This window comes from Aotus nancymaae, unplaced genomic scaffold, assembly GCF_030222135.1.
Source record: "Aotus nancymaae isolate 86718 unplaced genomic scaffold, 86718_ANA_hifiasm-v0.15.2.pri h1tg000124l, whole genome shotgun sequence".
Classification (NCBI taxonomy): domain Eukaryota; kingdom Metazoa; phylum Chordata; class Mammalia; order Primates; family Aotidae; genus Aotus; species Aotus nancymaae.
The window spans coordinates 1120230-1146786 of NW_026988539.1; the positions used below are offsets into that span (position 1 = coordinate 1120230).

At 58.3% G+C, this 26557-nt stretch overlaps 1 protein-coding gene and 1 non-coding gene across 2 annotated transcripts; one reads left to right on the forward strand and one right to left on the reverse strand.

Moving 5' to 3' along the window:
* Positions 1 to 3162: 3162 nt before the first annotated feature.
* ADAMTSL5 (ADAMTS like 5) lies at positions 3163 to 24781 on the forward strand. Its single transcript, XM_064371181.1, has 16 exons — positions 3163 to 3654; positions 8068 to 8190; positions 12482 to 14029; positions 15925 to 16130; positions 16274 to 16376; positions 16898 to 17144; positions 17258 to 17349; positions 17555 to 17615; positions 17724 to 17832; positions 19379 to 19506; positions 19882 to 19993; positions 20346 to 20432; positions 20581 to 20744; positions 22084 to 22273; positions 22351 to 22422; positions 22701 to 24781. The coding sequence occupies exons 5-16, from the start codon at positions 16321 to 16323 to the stop codon at positions 23000 to 23002; spliced, it is 1620 nt and encodes a 539-aa protein (XP_064227251.1). The 5' UTR covers positions 3163 to 3654; positions 8068 to 8190; positions 12482 to 14029; positions 15925 to 16130; positions 16274 to 16320; the 3' UTR covers positions 23003 to 24781.
* On the reverse strand, positions 23317 to 23421 carry LOC135272696 (U6 spliceosomal RNA). Its single transcript, XR_010340691.1, has one exon. It is a non-coding gene; the product is annotated as a U6 spliceosomal RNA (small nuclear RNA).
* Positions 24782 to 26557: the final 1776 nt, after the last annotated feature.

The window sequence follows — 26557 nt, forward strand, 5'->3', positions numbered from 1 at the left end:
CGTGGCTGGGGAAGTTCCAGGGACCAGAGCGCGCCCGAGCCCTGTGCGCCAACCGGGCGCCAGGGCCCGCGCTGAGCGCGTGAACCCCTCCAACCTGCACCTCCGGGCTGGCTGGGAGCCGCTGATGCGCTCGCATTACTGAGCGGGAAACTCAGGCTCTCTCGCGGGTGGGGGGTTGGGGGCTTCGGGGGTCCTCTCCCCCAAAGCGCGCTGGAGATATGAGCCTCGTCGTTCTGAACATGTGCCATTTCGGGGCCTCCCTGCTGGCGGGTCCCTGGGGCCCACATGAAAACGTGGGGCTTGATCGCCTTGGGCACTGGGGAGCTACAGCAGAATTCGGAGCGGTAGAGAAGCCCAGCGTCTGTGGTGCTGGCGCTGGTGGGGAGGGCAGTGAGGACTGGGGCAGGGACCCAGGAGGCAGGACCGGGGCTTGGGGACCCACGGGCTGGGGTCCGACAGGGGTAGTGGGTGTCCTGTATGGGGAGCTTCAGCTGGGAGAAGGGATGGGCTGCGTGGAGCGACAGGTGGATCCTGGGGTTTGTGACTCCTGCACCGACAGCCAGGTGGGGACGTCCTTGAAATGGCGACCGAGGGGGCTTGGAACCACCCTGACCGCCCTGCCCCAGACTCGGGTGCACCCCTTCCCTGGTGAGCTCTCCCCTCACCCTTCCGCCCGGCCTAGGAGACAAGAATGGGCCTTGTCCCCATTGGACAAGTGAGACGTTGAGACTCAGGGACGTGAAGTCGCTCAAGTCAGCCCAGGAAAGGGCAGCGCTGGGTTTGAATCCCGGCAGCCGCTCCTGGATGCCGCGGTATTAATCCCCAAATGTTATATAACACCCCGAATGGGGAGGGATTAGCAGGGCTCTGTGGGACTGGAATTTTCCAGGGACCAGATTTCAAAATCTGGCCCGGCCACACCACTAGGGACAGGAAACACCTCCTGAGCGGTCACATGTCCACCTGGCGTCGCCTACGGGCCGGTGCATTGGACGGGGCAGAGTTCGGGCACCTTTGCAGGGGTTCTCGTCCCAGTGCCAGGGTGGAATCTTCCTCTGTGGAGCAACCTGGCTGCATCTGGGGAGCCCAAGTCCCCTGCTGATGAGAATCAGGTGAGGCAGCACAAGGTGGGCAGCTGGGGGCCCGAGTGTCTGAGCAGTCACACGACTGTCACCCTGGAATCTTCCAGGGACAGAAAGCCAGTTCCTTCTTATTTATTTATTTATTTTTTTGAGACAGAGTCTTGCTCTGTTGCCCAGGCTGGAGTGCAGTGCTGTTATCTTGGCTCATGCAACCTCCACCTCCTGGGTTCAAGCGCTTCTCCTGTCTCAGCTTCCTGAACAGCTGGAACTACAGGTATGTGCCACCACACCCGGCTATTTTTTATTTTTTGTATTTTTAATAGAGAAGAGGGTTTCACCATGTTGGTCAGGCTGGTCTCGAACTCCTGACCTCCAATGACCCGCCTGGGATGACAGGCGTGAGCCACTGTGCCTGGCTTCCGGTTCCTTCTGGATAAAACCCGTCCATCCTGGCGTCACTTCAGGCCTCTGTTAAGCACCCATCGCATATGGGCCTGGGTCAGGCTGTGCCAGCCCAAGACAGACCCAGTCCTGCCCTCATAAAATCACCCCAGCTTAAGGGACTGCAAGAATGTCCAAGACTTAACCAAGTCGGGGTCAGGGAGCGCTCTGGAGGTGGAAGGGAGTGAGCCAGGTCCGTTCTGGGCAGTAACTTGTCCCCGAGGCTAGCGCTGTTCTTAGCCCTGTGTTACAGACGAGGCTCCAGGCTCCAAGCGGCCAGTGTGCCAGCCCGGGATCGCGGCACACTGTGTGTGGCTGAGCCTGGAATCTAGGTGGGAGCGATCCAGAGCTCCCGGTTCTCCCTACAATAGGTCTGTCCCTCCTCCAGGCTCCCAGCCGTCCCAGGGAGCCGTGCCAGGCAGCGCCCTCGTGCTGGGGCGGGCGCCTGAGCTTCCTCGGGGGAAAGAAATCAGAGTTCCTGGCCTGGAGCCTCACAGCCTGCCTGTCAGCTGATGCTCCTTGCACAGAGAACAGCTCACCCCCCCTCTCCCCTGGCCGCCCGCTGCTCTTCCTGGCTGAGATTCCGCTTTGGAGCTGGGAAAGGCCTCCTGCTCCCAGCCTGTGCCCCTCCGAGCAGGGACCCTGTCCCCCAGCCTATGTGAGCCCCCCTAACCAGCTGGCCGTGTCCCCTGCCCTGCCCAGGCTCCCTATGTACCCCAGCCTGGCCCTTGGGGAGTTTCGGGGTGCTAAGAATGAATGCCCTCCAAGACACCCCTCGGCTCTCCCTGGGGGGTGGGGGAGACTGCTGATGGGTACCAATCTCCTTTTGGGGTGATGAAAATGTTTTAGAATTAGACAGAATGATGGTTGCTCAACACTGAGTGTAGTAAATGCCACTGAATTGGGCACTTTTTAAAACGGTAAACTTTATGGTATGTGAATTTCACCTCAAAGGTTAAAAAAAAAAAAGGGAGAGGGTTTGGCCGGGTGAGGAGACTCACGCCTGTAATCCCAGCACTTTGGGAGGCCAAGGTGGGCAGATCATCTGAGGTCAGGAGTTCTAGACCAGCCTGGCCAACATGGCGAAACCCCAGCTCTACTAAAAATACAAAAACTGCTTGGGCATGGAAGTGCAAGACTGTGGTCCCAGCTACTCAGGAGGCTGAGGCAGGAGAATCACTTGAACCCGGGATGCAGAGATTGCAGTGAGCCGACGGCACTCCAACCTTGGTGACAGAGTGAGACTCCCTCTCAAAAACGAGGTAAAAAAAGGGGACCAGGCACGGTGGCTCACGCCTGTATTCCCAGCACTTTGGAGGCGGAGGCAAGTTTGCTTGAGCCCAGCACTTGGAGAACAACTTGGAAAACAGAGCAAGACCCTGTCTCTACAAAAAATGTTCTCAATTAGCCAGGCATGGTGGTGCATGCCTGTAGTCCCAGCTACTCAGGAGGCTGAGGTGGGAGGATTGCTTGAGCATAGGAGTCCAGGGCTGCAGTGAGCCATGATCACACCACTGCACTCCAGCCTGGGCAACAAAGTGAGACCCTGTATCAGAAAAAAATAAAGTATACTGCCAGTCGCGGTGGCTCACGCCTGTAATCCCAGCACTTTGGGAGGCCGAGGCGGGTGGATCACCTGAGGTCAGGAGTTTGAGACCAGCCTGAACAATTTGGTGAAACCCCATCTCTACTGAAAATACAAAAATTAGCCAGGTGTGGTGGTGCATGCCTATAATCTCAGCTACCCAGGAGACTGAGGCAGGAGAATCGCTCGAACCTGGGAGGTGGAGGTTGCAGTGAGCCGAGATTGTGCCACTGCACTGCAGCCTGGGCAACAAGAGCAAAACTCCATCTCAAAAAAAAAAAAAAAAAAAAAAAAAGCGGCATTGGGGCCAGCTTAGGAGGTCAGGGAGGACGTTTTTGAGAGGGGGCAGCCCGACGGGGTGACATTGTTCCCGTTTGCAAGTCTGGAAGTTAGACAATCAGGGAAGGGAAACGGACATTCTACTTCCTGTCTCGGAATCCACACTCGGGAATGAGATGGGCTCGATCGCAAATGAAAAACGCGGATATTCATAGCAACGATTCCCAGCAGCCGAAATGTGGAGACCGCCCGTATATCCATCGACAGGTAAGACGGGGCGCAACGTGGCCCTTTTGTACGACGGAATTGTATGCAGCCTCGGAAAGGGAGGGAACCCTGATGCCGGCCGGCGGGACCTCACGCCCAGTGACAGGAGCCAGACACGAAGCGAGGAAGCCTGTGTGTTTGTTTTTTCTTTTTGCTTCTGGTTCTGGGTTTTTTCTTTTCTTTTCTTTTCTTTTGAGATGGAGTCTCGCTCTGTCACCCAGGCTGGAATGCAGTGGCGTGATCTCGGCTCACTGCAACCTCCGCCTCCCGGGCTCAAGCGATTCTCCTGCCTCAGCCTCCCGAGTAGCCAGGACTACAGGTGCGCCACCACACCCGGCTAATTTTTGTATTTTTAGTAGAGATGGGGCTTCACCATGTTGGCCAGGATGGTCGTGATCTCTCGACCTCGTGATCTACCCGCCTCGGCCTCCCAAAGTGCTGGGATTACAGACATGAGCCACCGTGCCCGCCCTCTGTTTGTTTTTTTGAGACAGAGTCTCGCTCTGTCCCCCAGGCTGGAGTGAGGTGGCGTGATCTCAGCTCACTGCAACCTCCGCCTCCTGGGTTCAAGTGATTCTCCTGCCTCAGCCTACCGTGTAGCTGGGATTGCAGGCATCTGCCACCACACCCAGCGAATTTTTATGTTTTTAGTAGAGATGGGGTTTCACCATGTTGGCCAGGCTGCTCTCAAACTCATGACCTCACATGATCCGCCTGCTTCAGCCTCCCAAAGTGCTGGGATTACAGGCGTGCGCCACTGTGCCCGGCCGGGAAATCCTGTGTGATTCCACTCCTCAGAGGTCCCTAGCATCCTCAGTCACAGAGACAGAAAGTAGGATGGGGGCTGCCAGGGGCTGGGGACTGGGATGGGGGTGAGTGTTTCACGGGGACAGGGTTTCAGTTTTTGAAGATGAGAAAGTTCTGGAGATAGGCCGGGTGTAGTGGCTCCCGCCTGTAATCTCAGAACTTTGGGAGGCTGAGGCGGGAGGATCGCTTTAGCCCAGGAGTTGGAGATCAGCTTGGGCAACATAGCAAGCCCTGGTCTCTACAAAAATTAAAAAATTAGCCGGTATAGTGGTGCACACCTGTAGTCCTAGCTACTGGGAGGCCAAGGCAGGAGGATCATTTGAGCCCTGCAGTCTGAGGCTGCAGTGAACTAAGATTGTGCCACTGTACTGCAGTCTGGGTGACAAAGAGAAGGGAAACCCTGTCTCTGAAAAGCAAAAATAGAAGGTTCTGGAGAGGGATGGTGGTTATGGATGCTAATGCAATAGTGTGAACGTACTTAATGCCGCTGAACTGTGCATGTGATGTGTTTAAGATGATAAATTTTATGTGAGGCACATATGACTGCAAGTCTTTTTATTTTTATTTTTTGAGACAGTCTCACTGTATTACCCAGACTGGAGTGCAGTGGCGCAATCTCGGCTCACTACAACCTTTGCCTCCTGGGTTCAAATGATTCTCCTGCCTCAGCCTCCCGAGTAGCTGGGATTACAGGCATGTGCCACACGCCCAGATAATTTTTGTATTTTTAATAGAGACGAGGTTTCGCCAAGTTGACCAGGCTGGTCTCAAACTCCTGACCTCAGGTGATCCACCTGCCTTGGCCTCCCAAAGTGCTGGCATTATAGGCGTGAGCCACCGTGCCTGGCCCATCTATTACTACAGTTTAAAAAGGAAAAAATAAGGCCGAAGTGGAGGTTCACGCCTGTAATCCCAGTACTTTGGGAGGCTGAGGCGGGCAGGTCACTTGAGGTCAGGGGTTCAAGACCAGCCTGGCCAACATGGCGAAACTCCATCTCTACCAAAAATATAAAATAAAAAAAAATAGCCGGGCATGGTGGTGGCGCCTATAATCCCAGCTACTCAGGAGGCTGAGGCAGGAGACTCATTTGAACTGGGAGGCAGAGGTTGCAGTGAGCCAAGATCGCACCACCGCACTCCAGCCTGGGCGACAGAGTGAGAGTCGGTCTAACAAAAAAGGGTGGGGGGAAGAAAATATATTAGATTCCCCACCCCCTAAAACACAGCCGTACTAATGCCCCGGTTTACCGATGGGGAAACTGAGGCAAGGCTTGTGTGATGGGCACAGGATGCCGTCTTGCAAAGGGGCAGGGCAGGGTTCAATGGGGCCGCCCTTCCATCCTGCCCCCTGCCCGGGGTTCTTGAGGCCTGGGTAGTCTAGAGCTGGAGCCCCCCTACCCCCAGCGCCCCTCACACTCCAAGCCATGGGCTTGATTTCCTCTCCAGTCCCTGTTCTTTTGGTGACCTGAGAAAGCTACAGACTCAGCGGATTTTGCAGAAGTGCTGGGAAGCTTTTCTCAAAATACCTACTGCAGGTGGAGGTGTGGCTGCTGAGACAGCAGGTGCCTATTCCCCGGAGGCCCCGGAGGCCCCGGGGGCTGCCTGAAAGGTCAGCCGAGGCCCAGGCCTCTCCAGCCCCCTCCTTCCAGAAGGCACCAGGATGGGAGCCACCGACCATCGTGACTCAGCCCAGCTCCCTGGTCCCCGCCTGGTCTCCTGGCCTTTACCAAGCACCTGAGGGTCCCACCTGCCTGGACTCTAGATCCCCAGGAACCCATAGCCCTGGGAGCAGAGCAGGCAGGAGACATCCCCCCACCACAGGGCTCCAGAGACCCCCTGATCGTGGTGTCTGCTGGATGACACGGCCCGGTATGAGCGCAAGAGGGGGCGTCCAGACTTGGTGCCCTGGAACCAAGCCCTGTTCTTCCCTCTCTCCGCTCCGTTTCCTCCTAAAAGCACCGTTGTCCAGTTGTCTGCATGCAGGGCTCAGGCCTGTCATCCCAGCTCAAAAGGCTGAGGTGGGAGGATCCCTTGAGTCCAGGAGTTTGACATTAGCCTGGGCAACACAGTGAGATCCCCGTCTCTACAAAAAATAAACAAGATCAGCCAGGTGGAGCAGTGCACGCCTGTGGTCTCACCTACTTGGCAGGCTGAGGTGGGAGGATCGCTTGAGCTCAGGGGTTCGAGGCTGCAGTGAGCTGTGATCGCACCACTGCACTCCAGCCTGGCAGAGCAGGACCCTGTCTCAAAAATAATGATAAATAATAATAATTGATAATAAAAACACTGTCCCCTCTTGTCCTCTGGGACACCCCTGCTCCTGTTTTTTTCTCCATCTTTCTAGATGCATTTTTCCAGTTCTCCTTTTGTTTTGAGACAGAGTCTCGCTCTGTCGCCCAGGCTGGAGTGCAGTGGCACGATCTCAGCTCACTGCAACCTCCATCTCCCGGGTTCAAACGATTCTCCTGCCTCAGCCTCCTGAGTAGCTGGGACCACAGGCATGCCCCACCATGTCTGGCTTAGACCCGGGGTTTCACCGTGTTAGCCAGGCTGGTCTCAAGCTCCTGACCTTGTGATCTACCCTCCTCGGCCTCCCAAAGTGCTGGAATTACAGGCGTGAGCCGCCACACCCGGCCCTCAGTTCTCCTTTAAGCCACCGCCTCCTTCTCCTGGGAGCCTGGGGTTCAGTGCTGGGGCCCCTCACCCGCTCTCTTCACGTCCTCCGCTGACACTGTCCAGGTGGGCGGCTTTAGCCCTGGCAGCTGGGGCAGGTTGCTCAATCTTCCTGGCCTACCTGTGAAGCAAGGTTTTGGTGCAGAGGGTTGGTTCAGGGAGCAGGGTGGGAGATGGGCACCCCCGGGCACCCTGAGCCCCACACTCATCAGGGATCCTCAGAGGAGCCGAATACAACATTCCGTAGAGTGGGCCACCCCAGGTGAGGACGACAGGCCGCGGCTTCAGCCCTCTGGCCTTCCCGCTGGTCCTCAGACCACACCGAGCTCACCCCACCGCCGGGCCTTTGAATGTGCTGGTCCCTCTGCCACCCCCCAGTCTTTGCCTGGCACGCTCCTCAGCTTTTAGGCCCAGGGTGCGGGAAAGGGCCAGCTGTGCCCCGGAGGCCGCCCCCGCTCCACGATGCCCTGGATGTGACGCATGCCTGCTTCTCCCTGGTTCCCCGACAACCGGGAATGACTATTTCCTTGCTAGCATGCTGTTGCGTGTCGCACCTGACGGGGAGCCCCAGTGGCAGGGACTAGGTCTGCACCTCCGTTAGGCGCTAGGCAGACACCACCCCGGTGCCCCCTCCCTCGAGGGACACAGCGTCAACTTTCCGTCAGGGACACCGATCAACTCCAGCTGTGTTCACGGTGCTGCGTGGGCATCAGAACCCACCCGATTGCCACAGAAATCATCCATTTTTAATCTGCGTGGGTCTTTTTACTAATTAAGAGACAAACAGCTCAATGTCATGAGGAATCCGAGAATAGAAAAAGGACATTTGTTTAAAAAAAAAAAAGACTGGTGAAATCCAAATCCAAATAAAATAACGTTTGGAATTTAGTCAATAATCATAAAATAGTAATTGTTATCTTTTTTTTTTTTCAGACGGAGTTTCGCTCTTGTTGACCGGGCTGGACTGCAAAGGCACAATCTCGGCTCACTGTAACCTCCGCCTCTCGGGTTTAAGACATTCTCCTGCCTCAGCCTCCCGAGTAGCTGGGACTACAGGTGAGCGCCACCACACCTGGGCCTAATTTTTTTTTTTTTTTGAGTCGAAGTCTTGCTCTGTCACCCAGGCTGGAGTACAATGGCATGATCTTGGCTCACGGCAACCTCTGCCTCCCAGGTTTAAGCAATTCTCCGCCTCAGCCTTCCAAGAAGCTGGAATTACAGGCATGTGCCACCATGCCCAGCTATTTTTTATTTTTAGTAGAGACAAGATTTCACCATCTTGGCCTTGAACTCCAGACCTCATGATCCACCCACCTCAGCCTCCCAAGTGCTGGGATTACAGGCGTTAGCCACCACGACTGGTTAATTTTTGTATTTTTAGTAGAGACGGGGTTTTGCCATGTTGGCCAGGCTGATCTTGAACTCCTGACCTCAAGTGATCAGCCCACCTCAGCCTCCCAAAGTGTTGGGATTACAGGCGTGAGCCGCCACAGCTGGTCAGTTTTTGTTTCTTCTTGTAAGAAACTAATGTAAACTTCATGGCTTAAAACAAGACAAATTTGGTCAGGTGCGGTAGTTCACGTCTCTAATCCCAGCATTTTGGGGGGCGGAGGCAGGTGGATCACCTGAAATCAGGAGTTAAAGACCAGCCTAGATAACATGGTAAAACCCCATTTCTACTAAAAATACAAAAATTAGCTGGACATCTCATGGGATGGCATTATTCTGCCACCAGAATAACAACAAAGGGTCTAACCGGAACCCTGTAGTATCTTTGTACCGTTTCGGTAAACCTAAAATTATTCCAGTTGGCTGGGCGAGGTGGCTCACGCCTGCAATACAAGCACTTTGGGAAACCAAGGCAGGAGGATTGCTTGAGCTCAGGAGTTCAAGACCAGACTGGGCAACACAGTGAAACCTTATCTGTATAATAATAAAAAATAGGCCAGGCGAGGTGGCTCATGCCTGTAATCCCTACGCTTTGAGAGGCCGAGGTGGGTGGATCACCTGAGGTCAGGGGTTCAAGACCAGCCCGGCCAATGTGGTGAAACCCCATCCCTACTAAAAATACAAAAAATTAGCTGGGTATGGTGGCAGGTGCCTGTAATCTCAGCTACTCAGGAGGCTGACACAGGAGAATCACTTGAACCTGGGAGGCAGAGGTTGCAGTGAGCCAAGATTGTGCCATTGCATTCCAACCTGGGCAACAGGAGTGAAAACTCTGACTCAAAAAAAAAGAAAAAGAAAAAAGAAAAGAAAGGTAAAAAGAAAAAAAAAAAGAAATCTGGCCCTCTCAGCATCTGCTTGAGACAGTGCACCTCTTGGAGTAGTCAAGAAAGTCCAGCCCACCTCAACTCACACCATCCCTGGAGGTCACCCCAGCCACAGAAAACCACCTTGTCCTGCAGTGGCCTAGTTCAAGTCCCAGGGCAGGCTCTCATTGGCCCACTTGGGTCACATGGTCATACTGCAGCCAATCCCTATCTCTGGGAGATGAAGTTATCTGATTGGCCAAGCATGGGTCATGTGATACATAACGGCGGCAGCAGGCCAGTCCTGCGGAAGCACGTGGCCTGAAAGTGACAGATCAGGTGGTTTTCAGCACCTGAAGGTAGAGGGGAAGGGGCGCCCCCGGGAGGCACAGCCGTGTCGAAGATCTGGAGCCTGGGCAGAGGGGGAAGAAAGCAAGGGGTCTCCTCCAGGAATTCGGGACAATGACCCGGGCACTGGGTGCCTGCAGGAAACAGATTCTGAGCGTGCACAGGAAGCGGGCTCAGAATGAGGACCAGGTGAGCAGCAGCAAAGGAGGGGCCAGAGTGGTGACTCCAGCCAGGGAGAGTCACAGTGGCTCATGCTGGTGCCCAGGGACAGATGGACAGCCCCAGGGACCGAGGGGTCCGGGGATCTGTGGGGCAGGGGAGGAGAGGCCCCACCCAGTCCATGCGGGAGGTTGAGGTGTCCTGGGACCACGTGTCCAGGCCTGAGGGATCATGGGAGGCCACAGAGAGGACACAAGATCTGCTTTGGGACATTTCTTTTTAAATTAAATTGAATTGCCAAAGCAGCTTTACTGAGGTATAGTTGAAGAAATGTACATATGCAATATTTGTTTTTTTTTTTTTGAGACGGAGTTTCACTCTGTCCCCCAGGCTGGAGTGCAGTGGCGTGTTTTGGCTCACTGAAACCTCCGACTCCCAGATTCAAGCAATTCTCTGCCTCAGCCTCCCAAGCAGCTGGGATTACAGGTGCACGCCACCATGCCTGGCTAACTTTTGTATTTTCAGTAGAGATGGGATTTCATGATGTTGGCCAGGCTGGTCTCAAACTCCTGACCTAGGTGATCCTCCCAAAATGCTGGGATTACAGGCGTGAGCCAACATGCCTGGCCCCCTTTTTTTTTTTTGTAGAGACAGGTTTAACCATGTTGACCAGGCTGGTCTCAAACTCCTGATCTCAAGCAATCCGCCCACCTTGGCCTCCTAGAGTGCTGGGATTACTACCGTGAGCCACCACACCTGGCTAATTTTTTTTGTTTTGTTTTTTTAGAGTTTTGTTCTTGTTGCCCAGGCTGGAGTACAGTGGCTCGATCTCAGCTCACTGCAACCTCCGCCTCCCGGGTTCAAGCAATTATCCTGCCTCAGCCTCCCGAGTAGCTGGGTTTACAGGTGCTCACCACCACGCCTGGCTAATTTTGTATTTTTAGTAGAGATGGGGTTTCTCCATGTTGGCCAGGCTGGTCTCAAACTCCTGACCTCAGGTGATCCGCCTGCCTCGGCCTCCCAAAGTGCTGGGATTACAGGCATAAGCAACTGCTCCTGGCTAATTTTTGTGTTTTTAGTAGAGACAGGATTTCACCACATTGGTCAGGCTGGTCTCAAGCTCTGCCTGGGGTTCCCAAGGTACTGGGATTACAGGCATGAGCCACCACACCCAGCCCAGTATCTGCAATTTGATGAGTTTGCACATATGCAGTCACCGCACTCAAGATGACAGACCTACTCATCACCTCCCAAGGTCCTTTGTGTCCCACCATTTTTATTCTTTTGTGGTCAGAACCTTACTGTGAAATCTACCCTGTGGACAGTTTGACGTGCGCGGTACCGTAGTGTTCACTGTAGTTACACGGCAGATCGAGGCATTCCTGAATCCTCAAGGCCGTAAGACCAGGGAGGAAATGGAACCAAACTGACCCACATCTGCCGAGACTTGAGCCTCAGTCTCCCCTCTCTTCCTGACGCTGCCTCGAGCAGGGGGTCTAGTCTGAAACGCAGACTTGGGGGACTTGGCTGACCCCTGTCAGGGTCCAGGCAAGGCCAGGGGAATGTACTGAGCTGGGACCCCGCCCGACTGGGACCCCAGGAGCCTCTGAGCCTCAGCAGCCGCCCCCTCCACCTACACCGGGTGTCTTAGGCTGAGCTCCCAGCCTCCTCCTAGGGACATCCAGAGGACAGAGGTGGGAGACAGTAGGGAATAAAAATTGGGGGTGAGGAGGCAGCCCTCCACATCTTCACCCCCACCTCTGCCAATCTCTCAAGCTGTAGAGGCCCCACACAGGCTGCAGTACCCGAGATATGCTCTCCTGGCAGGGCACAGGGGCTGCAGGTACACTTTCCGCAGAACTCAGTGCTAACTGTGCACTCCCTGCAGGAGACGGTGTCTTCTGTATACCTTCTTTGCGGGGTGCAGCACCTGCTGTATACATTCTCTACAGGATGCTGTGACTGCTGTATGCACTCTTCTGAAGGTGCCATATCTACTGTATACACTTTGCAGGGCAGAGTCTAGTATGTGCATTTCTGCAAGATGCAGCGCCTGCTGTGTACCCTTCCTGCAGAGCATAATGCATGCTGTGTGTGCTCCTTGTGGGTGCTGTGCCTTCTGTACACGTTCCTAGCAGGGCACAGTGCCTGCTGTCTGCACTCCCGGAGGAACTCTGTGGGCTGACATCTGGGAATGAGGCACATCTGAGGAGGATACAGTTGTCCTAATGACACATGCCCTGAGCTGACTTTTTTTTTTGGCGGAGACTCTCTGTCCCCCAGGCTGGAGTGCAGTGCAACCTTCAATCCGGCTTATTTTTGTATTTTTAGTAGAGAACGGGGTTTCACCATGTTGACCAGGCTGGTCTTGAACTCCTGGCCTCAGGTGCTTCTCCCACCTTGGCCTCCCAAAGTGCTGGGATTTCAGGCGTGAGCCCCCGTGCCTGGCCTGCGCTGACGTTTCTCACCCGCTGCAGGCCCTGTACACAGTATGTGCTCCCTAGAGGCTTTCTGCCCGCCAGCCCCCATTCCCTCCCCACCCTCTTGTCCTCATCCGCTTTCAAACAGGTTTCACTCTCCCACCCCAGAACTGCTGGTCCAGGTCACGGACTGCCTCCGCAGGCCGGTGTGAGGGTCCATTCTCCGTCCTCCTCCTGCTGACCTCGGGGCAGCATCTGCCGTGGTCCCCTCTGCCCTCCTCGAAGAAGCCTGGACCTCCCTCCGGGACCCCAGACGCACCTGGTTCCCTTCCTCTCATCCCAGCTTCTGATATTCAGGCTCCACTAGCTTCATCGACGACTCTAAACAGCCGCTGTGTGCCAGCAACACACATATCTCCTTCTGCAGCCAGACCTGGCCTCTGACCCCAGCCTCGCCCTCCTGCTCCCACCTGGCCTCAGCCTGCCCATCTCGGGCCATGGGGCCCACTCTCCACCCAGCCGCCTCTTCCCACCCAGCTCCCCCAATCCATCAGCAGCTCCTGCAGCCTCTCCTCCCAGACGGGGCTGGCCACTACCCCCTTTTCTCACCTGTGCCACCCGGGCACACCCACTGGCCCTCAGGAACCCCTGCTGCCTCCTCCCCGCCTTCCTGCTGCCTACCCCGTCCCCGCGGCAGTCAGGAGTGGCTTTCCCCACACTAGAGCACCCCTCCCACAGGGGCTTAAACTCCTCCCATGACTCACCCCAGGCCCCCTCTGACCTCATCTCCACCCCCCCACCCCACATACCACGCCACTCGCTCCACCACCCAGAGCTCCCGACTGTCCCTTAGTCCCTTATTTTAGCCTCTGGGACCTGAGCTGCCGGTCTCTCTTTTTTGTTTTTTGTTTTTTTGGGGGGTTTTTTTTGTTTGTTTGTTTTTGAGACAGAGTCCTGCTCTGTCTCCCAGGCTGGAGTGCAGTAGTGCAATCTTGGCTCACTGCAACCTCCACCTCCCAGATGCAAGCGATTCTTGTGTCTGTCTCTCAAGTAGCTGGGATTTCCGGCACCCGCCACCGCGCCCGGCTAATTTTTGTATTTTTACTAGAGACAGAGTTTCACCATGTTGCCCAGGCTGGTTTCAAACTCCTGACCTCAGGAGATCTGCCCGCCTCAGCCTCCCAGAGTGCTGGGATCACAGGCGTGAGCCACGGCCCCGGCCTGCCCTTCTCTTCAGCGAGGCCCTTCCTGATATCCCGGAAACCACACCACCCGCCAGGGCTATCTGCGGTGGGCCTGGGCTATTTTCTCCAACAGCCCAGATGAGAAGGTGGGATTATATACTCCCGTGGGCTGCCTTAACCGCTGGCCTGGGCCTGGCTGGGTTGTTCACAGCTCTGCACAGAGTAGGTGCTCAGTAAATGGCATATGGATGCTCTGCTGTGACATGGTACTGGCTGGAGGGCAGATTGAGTTGGACCAGCAACGCCCAGTATGTCCCCAGCAAACCTCTCTCTCTCTGTGGTCATTGCTGTAAACACCCGCTGTGTGCCAGTGACACACATGTGGGACAGCAGTGGGCTTCTTGGAGGAGGTGGAGCTCAGGGAGCCAAAGGGCAGTACCCCCACCCTTCCTTTAGTGCCCCAGCCCCTCAGCCCGCCCACCAGAAGCTGGTGGAGCCCAGAACCCCACGGCCTGGTCTCATCCCTGTGTGGGTGAGCACGGGACGGCGCACAGACACCCAGTGGGAAACGGCGGGAAAGGGTGGGGTGGGGAGAGTCCTGGGGTGCCCCTCGCATTGCTGATCTGCGCAGAGTGGATTCCAGATGGAAGGTTCTCGGTGGAGACCTCTGCCGGCCCCACTGCTGGGAATGGGGAAACTGAGGCCGGAGAGGGTGGGGCCGCGGCTGCGAGGGAGAGGGACCGCCTGGACCCGGGTCTGGCTCTGAAGCCCGGCTGGCAGCCCCGGGGCCCTGCAGGGAGGGCGGAAGGCGGGGTGGGGCGCGTCCCCTGGTGACAGCAGCGCCCGGGAATGCGCCAGCTGGGAGGGTCTCTCCACCCCCCGCGCGCGGCCCCCGGGGCCGAGCTTCTCCCAGTGCGCTGGGGCCCTGAGCTGGGGGTGGCCGGGACCTGGGGCCGGGAGCCCCCGGGTGGGAGCCCAGACGCGCGGGGATCCCCATCCACGAGTGGGGCTACCCCCCGCGGGAGGAGTGGGGGGGCAGGACCGGGGAGGGGCTGTGACCGGAGACGGGGACCCCGGTGGGGACGCAATCCGGGCGTCGGCGGGGAGGGGGCAGCGCCCCGGACTCCCAGACCCAGGGCGGGGTGATCTCGGTTCGCGCACATTCCCGGGCCCTGAGAGCGGCGCCCGGAATAGCAGCCCCGGGACAGAGCGGGCGGTCAGTCCCCGCGCCGCGCCTCCGCCCGAGCCTGCCAAGGTCACCGGGACCGGGCGCTGCACGGCAGCCCGCGACTGCGGGGCCCCTGCGCTCGCGCGCGCCGGGCAGTCCCCTGCCGCAGACCCGCTCCCGCCGCGCGAGGGCGCCCGGGGCCGCCGCCCCTCCTAACCCCGGCCTGGGCGCGCCCGCGGAGGCCGCAGTGGGAGGGGCCGTCCCAGGCTCCCCGCGCCCGGCACCTCGGGCCCCGCCGCTTCCGCTCGCCCTGAGGCCGCTCAGGGAGCCGGGACGCGCTGCCTGGGCTCTGCGCAGCCGGTAAGTCCCTCTTCCTATCCTCCCACTTCCTCCGGGGGAAACTGAGGCCCAGAGGTGCGCCTGGCCCTGGGATCCCACCGCCAGTCCGGGGCGCAGCCCACACGGGGAGGGGAGAGCCTTGATTCTGGGGAGGGCTCACTGTGGAGGGGGAAGGGTGGTCTTTGTGGCCCCTTACTTTGCATCACCCAGACCCCCACTCCTCAAGCCAGGCTCAGAGTCTGCTGGGGTTGTCAGAAGGTCAAGCTCCCTTCCCCGTGTTTTGTTTTTTGTTTGTTTTTGAGACAGAGTCTCCCTCTGTCACCCAGGCTGGAGTGCAGTGTCCCGATCTTAGCTCACTGCAACCTCTGCTTCCCGGGTTCAAGCAATCCTTCTGCCTCAGCCTCCCAAGTAGCTGGGACTACAGGCGCGCACCACCACGCCCAGCTAATTTTTGTATTTTAGTAGAGACAGGGTTTCACTATATTGGCCAGGCTGGTCTCAAACTCCCGACCTCAGGTGATCCGCCTGTCTTGGCCTCCCAAAGTGCTGAGATTACAGGTGTGAGCCACCGCACCTGGCCCCCCTCCACTTGTTTTAACTTTCTGGTTCTGACTTCTTCCTGCTTCCTGGGCCAGCCCAGGCTCTGAGCTCAGAGAGCAGCACGGACGCAGCTGGCCATCCAGCCGTCTGAGCACCTGGAGACCCCCGAGACCCCGGACCCTTGGTGCCCCAGAGGTCCAAATGCTAGAGCCAGAGGGGCCTGAGAGCCAGGGAAATGGGGTCCAAATGGGACCCAGCCTCCTCCCCAGCTGGTGCCCGGGCCAGGGCTCACCCGCCTGCCTGCCCTTCAGGCTCTGCTGGCACAGGACGCCCTGGCTCACTGGGCGGCCGCTTCCCTTCCCTCCCCTTTCTCCCTGCAGGCCGGGGTCACGAGGAGGGTGTGGATGGCAAGTGACTTCATCCCTGCCCCGACAGATGGAGAAACTAAGGCTCAGAGAGGCGGTCAGCCTCCTCCCCTTCCCTGCTCCAGCCTCAGCAGCGGCCCCTTCCCTCCACGGCCGCCCCGGCGCTCAGTCCCACCCCCTCCGCCGATGAGGCCATGAGGCGCCGACTGGACCCGGGCCAGGTCACCCCTTTCTGCCTCACCCCCAATCCGGAGGACTCCCTGCTCTCTGGGAGCCAAGGGAACCCTGGGCCTGGGGTGCAGCTGGGGGCCTCCGCCAGGGACCCAACTCCTGACCCAGCCCCTGCCGGCTGCACCTTCTGCAGGGTCGCACAGAATCATGAACTGAGTCCACCTGGCCCCCACTGCACAGATGGGGAAACTGAGGCCTGAGAGAGCGGAGTGGCTGGCCTCAGGCCATGCAGACAGGTAGAAGCCGGGATGGTGGGGAGGGCAGGGAGGGGCCCCAGTCCTAGGAGTCACCTGTGTACTATTATTAGTCAATGATGTCTCCAATCATCAACCATCGATTAAACACCTACTGTGTGCATTATAGCACAATACACAATCAATAATAACTTCAGGCTGGGGGCAGTGGCTCATGCTTTTAATTCCAGCACTTTGGGAGGCGGAGGCGGGTGGATCACTTGAGGTCAGGAGTTTGAGACCAGCCTGGCCAAGATGGTGAAACCCCGTCTCTACTAAAACTACAAAAATTAGCCAGGCATGGTGGCGGGCACCTGTAACCCCAGCTCCCGGGAGGGTGAGGCAGGAGGATTACTTGAGCCCGGGAGGGTTGCAGTGAGCTGAGATTGCACCACTGTACTCCAGCCTGGGTGACAGAGTGAGTGTCCGTTTCAAAAAAAATAACAGTAATAATTGCAGCTGGCAGTTTGAGTTCTTCTCCATCCCGTGTTCCACACCTCCTGTCTTCTTTACCTGATCCACAGGACCCCTCAACTTTCCCACAAGGGGGGCTCTGTTACCCCATTTTTCAGAGAGGAGAGGTGGGGCTCAGAGAGGTTTAGTTACTGTCCCGGATCACACAGCCAGTCAAGGCAGAGCCGGGACACAACGCGTGTCTGTGGCGGTGGCTGCCTGGACCCGGCCCCTCTGCTCCCCAGGCCCCGCCTCTCCCAGAGCGTCCTGCTCTTCCTGTGGGCCCTGCTGAACTGTGTTTTGGGGCTCAGTGCTCAGGTAAGGGGGGCATGAGCCTGGGGGGTGGTGGGTAGGAATGGGGACCCAGCCAGCAGTGTGGGGTCACCAGCATCCCCCCGCCAGGCTGACCATGCCTCTGTCTCCCCAAGTAGGGTCCGGGCGAGTGGACCCCGTGGGTGTCCTGGACCCGCTGCTCCAGCTCCTGCGGGCGGGGCGTATCTGTGCGCAGCCGGCGCTGCCTGCGGTGAGCGGGCCAGGATGGGGTCCCTGCACCCACCTCCCTGCCCAGCCCGGCCCCTGGCCGCACCCTCGGCCTGCCCACACATGCTGTGCCCTTTAATCCCGCTGATCCCGCTGGAATGCGGGTGGGGTTGGCGGGGGTGGAGGGTGGAAGGCCAGCCCCGGGAGGGGGTCCCTGGGGGTTCTCTCCACACTCTGGCTCCCTGCAGGCTTCCTGGGGAAGAGCCATGCTGGGGAGACTCCCACGAGTACCGCCTCTGCCAGCTGCCAGTAAGCCCTGCCCACCTACCAGACGCCCTCCCCACCCCAGGCTGCCCTGAAGCCCGCACCTGTCCCTGGGGTTGTCCCAGCCTCTGGCTTTCCTATCTCTGCCCCCAGGACTGCCCCCCAGGGGCTGTGCCCTTCCGAGACCTACAGTGTGCCCTATACAATGGCCGCCGTGTCTTGGGCACCCAGAAGACCTACCAGTGGGTGCCCTTCTATGGGGGTGAGTAGCCTGGTCTCCTGTGGTCAGGATTGGGCCAGAGTGAACAACTCATTACTCTCAGGGATAGAGACTTGGAGTGTTGCAAAGAGAAGAGGGTATTAGCACTAGGGCTTTGAAGAATATGTAGGAGTTGGTGAAATGAAACAGAAATGTTAGGGGTGGAACAGGGGCAGAGGGAAGCAGGGTCCATTCTGCACAGGGCTGAACACCTGACTGAGGATTCACTTAGAGTTGTATCCAGAGGCCAATGGTTCTCAAACTTATCCCAGTAGCAGGAAATGTTGCTGCATTGAGCTGAAAATAGCAAGTTATATAACTGTGTGCCCGGGGCAGTGCGCCTCCAGATTTCAGGGAGACCGGAAGCTTCACACGCCATGGGGAAGGCAGACACAGATAAAAGAAAAGCCTAGAACAGAGAAAGTGCCATCCTTCAACCTCATTTCCTTCCCTCCTTTCCTTCCCTTCTTTCCTTCCCCTTCCTTCCCTCCCTCCCTCCTTCCTTCCTTCCCTCCTTTCTCTTCCTTCCTTCCTTCCTTCCCTCCCTAAGAATTGGAGGAAACTTGCTGGGTCCCACCCCTACAGAGGCCTACTAGGGCAAGTCCAGGATCCGTTCCAGGCAGGGTCTACCAGGCAGGCTCAGGGAAATGAGAGCCAGAAGGAGCTGGAGATGGAGGAGTAGGGATCAGGGCTGTCAGCCTGAGTGTGTGATCAGACAGCCCATTTTGCCCCACTTCTAGATAGAAGGGGAAACTGAGGCTCAGGGAGGACCAGAGACACACCTCAGATGCATGAGACTCAGTCAGTATACTGGACAAACACATCATTGGGCATTTGCTGGGTGCTTGGGTGAGGTGCTAAGATCTTTTTTTGTGGTTTTTTTTGGAGACGGAGTCTTGTTCTGTCACCCAGGCTGGAGTGCAGTGGCACCATCTTGGCTCACTGCAGCCTCCACCTCCCTGGTTCAAGCGATTCTCCTGCCTCAACATCCTGAGTAGCTGGGACCACAGTCACATGCCACCACGCCTGGCTAATTTTTTGTATTTTTGGTAGAGATGGTGTCTCACCATGTTGCCAAGGCTGGTCTTGAACTCCTGGGATTAGGAGATCTGCCCACCTCAGCCTCCCAACGTGATGGGATTACAGGTGTAAGCCACCGCACCTGGCCACCTTTAAGGCTACCCATCTGCACACTGATTGATTGAGTTCTTGCGTCCGTATCCTAGAGCTTAGAACAGTATCTGGAAAACAAGTGTTCAGTGGAATGAAGTATGAATAATGGTGTTAATAATGAATACTATGCAAGGACTTCTAATATAAAGACTACGAATGAATGAATGCAGCCCCAGGGTACTTGCCTGGGAGTCCTAGGTTGCTGGAGGCAGAGCACCTATGGTCCAGTCCTGGCTCTGCCTCAGCCTCGATATGTGGCTTTGGCTGAATCTCTGGGCTTCATCTGCCCTCGGCGATGGTTGCCTGACGGACCTTGGTAGAGGGAGACTGGAGCTTGAATAGGAGTCCCAGGCCCACCGACTCCTCCCGCCCTCAGCGCCCAGCCAGTGTGACCTCAACTGCCTGGCCGAAGGGCACACCTTCTACCACAGCTTCGGCCGCGTCCTGGATGGCACCGCCTGCAGCCCGGGCGCCCAGGGGATCTGCGTGGCTGGCCGCTGTCTGGTAAGGACTCGCCGGGCCTAGTCTGAGACCTGCCTACCTCCTATTCAGGCTCCACCCACAGCCTCCTCCCTAGGCTCCACCCATCACCAGGCTCCACCCATCCATAGGCTCCACCCTCCCTCCCCTTCTAGGCCCCGCCCATCACTAGTCCCGCCCCCAGCGCCTTTAGGCCTCACCCCTTGAGCACCACGCCCATCTCTTTAGGCCCCACCCCTTGGGCACTACGCCCATCTCCTCCCTCCAGGCCCCGCTCCTCCCTAGGCTCCACCCCTATCTTCTCTCCAGGCCTTGTCCTTTTACTCCCACGCTCTGCCCTTTCCCCAGGTCCTGCCCCTCCCAGCGTCAGTCACGCCGCGCCTGTCCTTCACCCTTTAGAGCGCCGGCTGTGATGGGTTGCTGGGCTCCGGCGCCCTCGAGGACCGCTGCGGCCGCTGCGGAGGCGCCAACGACTCGTGCCTATTCGTGCAGCGCGTGTTTCGCGACGCCGGTGACCGCCCGCCCCGTCCTCCCTGCACACACGTCAGAGCGGGCCCTTTAACAAGCCGTGGCCCAGAAGCAAATTTCCGTGCTGATTGGCTACTGTGCGGCCCAGCCCCCCTTTCTCTTCATCCTGATTGGCTATTGACAGATTGTCCCACCCTCCCCAGAACAGACGGGATTTTAACGCTTTCCCTGCCGCACCGAAGCGATAGTAACTGTAACTCTAAACGTCTAGGGAGGGTTTTCCGGTTCCCAGGACCCTGGCTAGCTGTCTTACGCGCAGTAGCTCATTTAATCCTCAAGTCATCGCTCAAATACACCCCCACTGGCACCCCAACACCCTCCTACCTCCCCGCCAGGTGCCTTCGCTGGGTACTGGAACGTGACCCTGATCCCCGAGGGCGCCAGACACATCCGCGTGGCGCACCGGAGCCGCAACCACCTGGGTATCCTCGGGTCTGATGCAGGAGGCACCCGGCCGGCCGCCCGGGGCGGGGCGTCCCTGTTTACAGATGGGGAGATCGAGGCCTGAGGAGGGGACCCCAGGGTCTGGGAGACGAGATAGGCTCCTGAGGGCTGACTGTTCCCTTGCAGCGCTGATGGGGGGCGATGGGCGCTACGTCCTCAACGGGGACTGGGCATTCAGCCCGCCAGGGACCTACGAGGCGGCCGGCACGCACGTGGTCTACACCCGCGACCCAGGGCCCGAGGAGACGTTGCGCGCAGCCGGACCCACCTCGGACGACCTGCTCCTGCAGGTGCCGCCGGGCCTCCGAAAGGGTCAGAGGGGGTTGGTGAGAGAGGGTCACAGGGGGTGCAGTTGGGGACAAGGTCAGAGAGGGGACGCTGGTGACAGAGGGTGTCGGCTGGGGACAAAGCATCAGCAGTGAGAGGCTGGGGACGGGGTTATAGGGGGAGTTTAGTGACAGGGTCGGTTGGGAACAGAGGGTCAGACGGGAGGCTGGGGACAAGGTCAAACGGGGTCGGCTGGGGGCAGAGCATCAGAGGGGGAAGGCTGGTGACAGGTTCGGAGGAGGGAGATTGGGGACAGGGTCAGAGAGGGAGGCTGGGGACAGAGCATCAGAGGAGGGAGGCCAGGGACAGGGTCAGAGGAAGGAGGCTGGGGACAGGGTCAGAGGAAGGAGGCTGGGGACAGGGTCGTGGGGGGAGGCCAGGGACAGTGTCAGAGGAAGGAGGCTGGGGACAGGGTCAGAGGAGGGAGGCTGGGGACAGGGTCGGGGGGGGAGGCCGGGGACAGTGTCAGACGGGGAGGCTGGGGACAGGGTCAGAGGAGGGAGGCCGGGGACAGGGTCAGAGGAGGGAGGCTGGGGACAGGGTCAGAGGAAGGAGGCTGGGGGCAGGGTCGGGGGGGGAGGCCGGGGACAGTGTCAGACGGGGAGGCTGGGGACAGGGTCAGAGGAGGGAGGCTGGGGACAGGGTCAGGGGGGAGGCTGGGGACAGGGTCGGGGGGGAGGCCGGGGACAGTGTGTGGGGGGAGGCCAGGGACAGTGTCAGAGGGGGAGGCCGGAGACAGTGTCAGAGGGGGAGGCTGGGGACAGTGTCAGAGGAGGAGGCCATGGACAGGATCAGAGGGAGGAGGCTGGGGACAGGGTCAGAGGGAGGAGGTTGGGAACAGGGTCAGAGGGGAGAGGCTGGAGACAGTCAGAGGAGGGAGGCTGGGGACAGGGATGGGGGAGGCTGGGGACAGGGACGGGGAGGCTGGGGACAGGGTCAGAGGGGAGAGGCTGGAGACAGGGTCAGAGGAGGGAGGCTGGGGACAGGGACGGGGGAGGCTGGGGACAGGGTCAGAGGGGAGAGGCTGGGGACAGGGTCAGAGGAGGGAGGCTGGGGACAGGGTCAGAGGAAGGAGGCTTGGGACAGAGTCAGAGGGAGGAGGCTGGGGACAGGGTCAGAGGAAGGAGGCTTGGGACAGAGTCAGAGGGAGGAGGTTGGGGACAGGGTCAGAGGGGAGAGGCCTCGGACAGGGTCAGAGAGGGGAGGCTGGGGACAGGGTCAGAGTGGGGAGGCTGGGATCAGAGCATCAGAGGGAGGAGGCAGCCCCAGCCTCTGGAGCAGTTCCCTGTGTGCCCCCCCCAGGTCCTCCTGCAGGAGCCCAACCCAGGCATCGAGTTTGAGTTCTGGCTCCCCCGGGAACGCTACAGCCCCTTCCAGGCTCGGGCGCAAGCCCTGGGCTGGCCCCTGCGGCAGCCACAGCCCCGGGAGGTGGAGCCACAGCCCCCCGCAGCCCCCGCTGTCTCCCCGGCACAGACCCCACCCCTGGCCCCAGGTGAGGTGGGGACGGCCAGGGTGGGGGACGAGTGGGGGCTGAGGCCTGTGCCCCTCACAGCACTGCCCACCCCACAGACCCCTGCCCACCCTGTCCCGACACCCGAGGCCGCGCCCACCGACTGCTTCACTATTGTGCCAGCGACTTTGGTGAGACCCCCGGGGCCCTCCCCTCACTTAGCCCCCTACTGGCCTGGCTTCCTCCTGGTCTCTGCCCCTAACCTGACTTTACCCTTGACCCCTTCTCCTGACCCTAATTTGACCCTTATGTGACCGCTGACCCCTCGTCGATCCCTGATGTGAGCCTGACTCCAGTCACTATAGATCAGAGGTCCCACCTGACCCTCAGCCCCTCTTCTGGCAACGGGGGCGTGGAGATTTGCGCAGAGTGGAGCCTACAGCCAGCTCAGCGCCCACCCTGCCCACAGCGTTCCAGGCCCGCGTGCTGGGCCGCCACCGCCAGGCCCAGGAGACCCGCTACGAGGTGCGTATCCAGCTCGTCTACAAGAACCGCACGCCACTGCGGGCCCACGAGTACGTGTGGGCGCCGGGCCGCTGCCCCTGCCCGATGCTGGCACCCCACCGGGACTACCTGCTGGCTGTCCAGCGCCTCGTCAGCCCCGACGGCACACAGGACCGGCTGCTGCTGCCCCACGCCGGCTACGCCCGGCCCTGGAGCCCTGCCGAGGACAGCCGCATACGCCTGACTGCCCGGCGCTGTCCTGTCTGATCCCCCAGGAACCCTGGCCACACACAGCAAGAAACATGCATCTGACCAGGCTCAAAGTCAACGTATTTCCCCTCTCACCCTGGCTTCCAGGCAGCTCTGAAATGCGTCCCTCCTGCAGCTATGTGACTCCCTCTCACACACAGACACCTCTGCATGCAGTCACATTCACCGTCACAAGATGGCAGGAAGGCACTGGTGGGGAAACACTGAGGAGGCTCTGACTTATTTCACCTCTCTCCCTGGCTGCCAGGAAGCTCATAGCTATTTATACTCAGAAAGTTTTTATTGTTGTTGTTGTTTTTGTTTTGTTTTTTTAAAATATGGAACGCTTCACGAATTTGCGTGTCATCCTTGCGCAGGGGCCATGCTCATCTTCTGTATCGCTCCAGTTTTAGTACACGTGCTGCCGAAGCGAGCACTACACTCCGGAAGCTGAAGTCTGCTTTCATTCTCTGCATCGCGCTCACTTGCTTGGAGACGCTGCCGTGAACAGGAGCCGGACACCCTGCCGCCTTCCCTGACACTGCTGTGTCACCTCTCTGCTACTCACACACACCCTCTTGTGTGATGGGCAGAGACACTGTCCCAGAAGGCACGCCTCTTAGAAGACATGCCTACCAGGCACTGTAACATACCAGTTTCCCCTTTTCCCTGCCTACCAGGAAACTCAGAGACAGTCTTTTCAGCCTGGGCATTTCTGGCTGGATTTCCACCCATCAACACGTGCTCACCGCCTCCTCTTTTTTTTTTTTTTTTTTTTTTGATGAAGCCTTGCCCTGTCACCCAGGCCGGAGTGCAGTGGTGCAATCATGACTCACTGCAGCCTCAAATTCCTGGACTCAAGTGATCCTCCTACCTCAGCCTCCACAGTAGCTGGAACCATGAGAGTGAATTACCACACCCATCTAACTTTTTTTTTTTTTTTTTTTGAGACGGAGTTTCGCTCTTGTTACCCAGGCTGGAGTGCAATGGTGCGATCTCGGCTAACCGCGACCTCCACCTCCCGGGTTCAAGCAATTCTCCTGCCTCAGCCTCCTGAGTAGCTGGGATTACAGGCACATGCCACCATGCCCAGCTAATTTTTTGTATTTTTAGTAGAGACCGGGTTTCACCATGTTGACCAGGATGGTCTCGATCTCTTGACCTCATGATCCACCCACCTCGGCCTCCCAAAGTGCTGGGATTACAGGCGTGAGCCACTGCGCCTGGCCCCGTCTAACTTTTAAATGTTTGTAAAGATGGTGTCTCGCTCTGTTGCCCACACTGATCTCCAACTCCTGGCCTCAAACGATCCTCCTGGCTGGGCCTCCCAAAGCACTGGTATTACAGGCGTGCGCCATTGTGCTGGCTCTTCACTCCCCTTTTATTCTTCTTTAAGTTTTACAAGCACCTTTTTTTTTCCCTCCCTCCCTCCCTCCCTCCACAGGCACTTTTTAAAAAAGATTCACTTTAAGTTCTGAGACACGTGCAGAACGTGCGGGTTTGTTACGTAGGTATTTATGTGCCATGGTGGCTTGCGGCACCATCAGCCTGTCATCTAGGTTTTAAGCCCCTCATGCATTAGGTATTCGTCCTAATGCTGCCCCTCCCCTTGGCCCCACCCGCCGACAGGCCCGGGTGTGTGATGCTCCCCTCCCTGTGCCTGTGTGATCTCATTGTTTAACTCCCACTTATGAGTGAGAACATGCAGTGTTTATGTTCTGCTCCTGTGTTAGTTTGCAGAGAGTGATCGCAGCTTCATACATTTCCCTACAAAGGACATAAACTAATTCTTTTTTCTTTTTGTTGAGATGGAGTTTCACTCGTCGCCCAGGCTGGAGTATAATGGCTCGATCTCAGCTCACCGCAACCTCTACCTCCCGGGTTCAAGCGATTCTCCTACCTCAGCCTCCCAAGTAGCTGGGATTACAGGCATGCACCACCACGCCCGGCTAATTTTGTATTTTTAGTAGAGACTGGGTTTCTCCATATTGGTCGGGCTAGTCTTGAACTCCTGACCTCGGTGATCCACCCACCTGGGCCTCCCAAAGTGCTGGGATTACAGGCATGAGCCGGGGTGCCCAGCAGAACTCATTCTTTTTTATGGTTGCAGAACACTTTTTTTTTTAAAAGCACCCCAGTTGCATGCACTCGGCCACAGAGGCTCAGGGACACACTGGTAGAACCCTGGCACGGTTTTGCTCATGGGTAGACACGTGGTCACCCACACCCCACCCCTCCTCCCAGTCCAGTCCCACCTCCTCCCTGCACGTCTGACCCAGTGTGTGGTGAGGGCAGGGAATGTACAAGGATAGGAGCAGGTGGGGAATGGGCCTTTGGGGGGTCCTGAGGCCCCTCGACCTGCTGTGTATTTTCTCAGGCCCCCCCAGGGAACCCCTCCCAGCTGAGGAGGCAGGCGAGAGCCACTGCTGTCTGCCGACTGCCACCCCGATATGTTCTTCTGCAACCAGGAGGGCCGGCGTGGGCTGTGTGTGTGCCAGGGGGTGTCACAAAGTCCCTCAGCAAACCCTCCTTTGTAGGGTGCCAACCCTGTGGCTCCCACCCCGGATGCACAGCTCATGATGCCACCTGGGACAACCCGCTGTGTGTGGGACCATGGTTGCATTTCTCTCTGGGGCCTGCGGTGTCTGGGGCCCGTGGGTCCCTGCCGGAGAGGCTGAAGCCCAGGGCAGTGGCTGAGGCAGAGGGAGTCAGCCACGGGAACTCAGCCCCTGACCTTGGTGACCCCAGCCCAGGCGCAGTCCCTCCTGGCCTCAGTTTCCCCATGTGAGTGACTCCCTCCAAGCCCCTGCCAGCTCTGACATGGGAGTTAGGCTTTCCCGGAGTCCTTCCCTAGCGCCCTTTCTTCCTTCACACATTTCTGCAAGTGCTTATTGAGCACCGACTGCATACTAGGGACGGCCCGGGCCTGGCGCCGGGGAGCGGCCAGTGGCTTCAGTGACGTGGTGCCTTCTGTGATTGACATCACAGAAGCAAGCGCTGCCAGCGCGGGTCCCAGGAGCTCCCAGGCCGGCCATGGACTGCGGGTGCTGCAGGGATGCGTGGGGCCGCGGTGCCCCCTGGCGGCCGGACGCGGGATGACGGGAGCCCTGCGTGGCTTGCAGCCCAGGAGCCCGGAGTCCCGCACTGTTGCTCGGGCTGGAGTGCAGCGGCGCGATCCCGGCTCACTGCAACCTCTGCCTCCTGGGTTCAAGCGATTCTTCTGCCTCAGCCTCCTGAGTACCTAGGACTACAGACACCCGCCACCACACCTGGCTAATTTTTTTTTTTTTTTTTTTTTGGGTAGAGATGGGGTTTCACCATGTCGGCCATGCTGGCCTTGAACTCCCGACCTCAGGTGATCCACCCACCTCGGCTTCCCAAAATGCTGGGATTACAGGTGTGAACTACTGCCCCTGGCCGGTGAAACCGCTTTGGAAAGCAGTGTGGCGCTGTCTGCCACGGCTGGATGTATGATCACTATAGTGGGTTAGATAGGGGTATCCAAGTCCTAACCCCCCAGAAACTCCTACTGTGACCTCACTTGGTAAAAGCCTGTAACTAAGGAGCTTGACA

What these genes read in the sequence shown, in the direction of transcription:
- ADAMTSL5 (XM_064371181.1), top strand. Translation starts at nt 16,321, where the DNA reads ATGGGGAAACTGAGGCCTGAGAGAGCGGAGTGGCTGGCCTCAGGCCAT. An exon ending in TTTTGGGGCTCAGTGCTCAG is followed by an intron (nt 17,145 to 17,257) that starts GTAAGGGGGGCA and finishes CTCCCCAAGTAG; the next exon opens with GGTCCGGGCGAGTGGACCCC. An exon ending in ACCGCCTCTGCCAGCTGCCA is followed by an intron (nt 17,616 to 17,723) that starts GTAAGCCCTGCC and finishes CTCTGCCCCCAG; the next exon opens with GACTGCCCCCCAGGGGCTGT.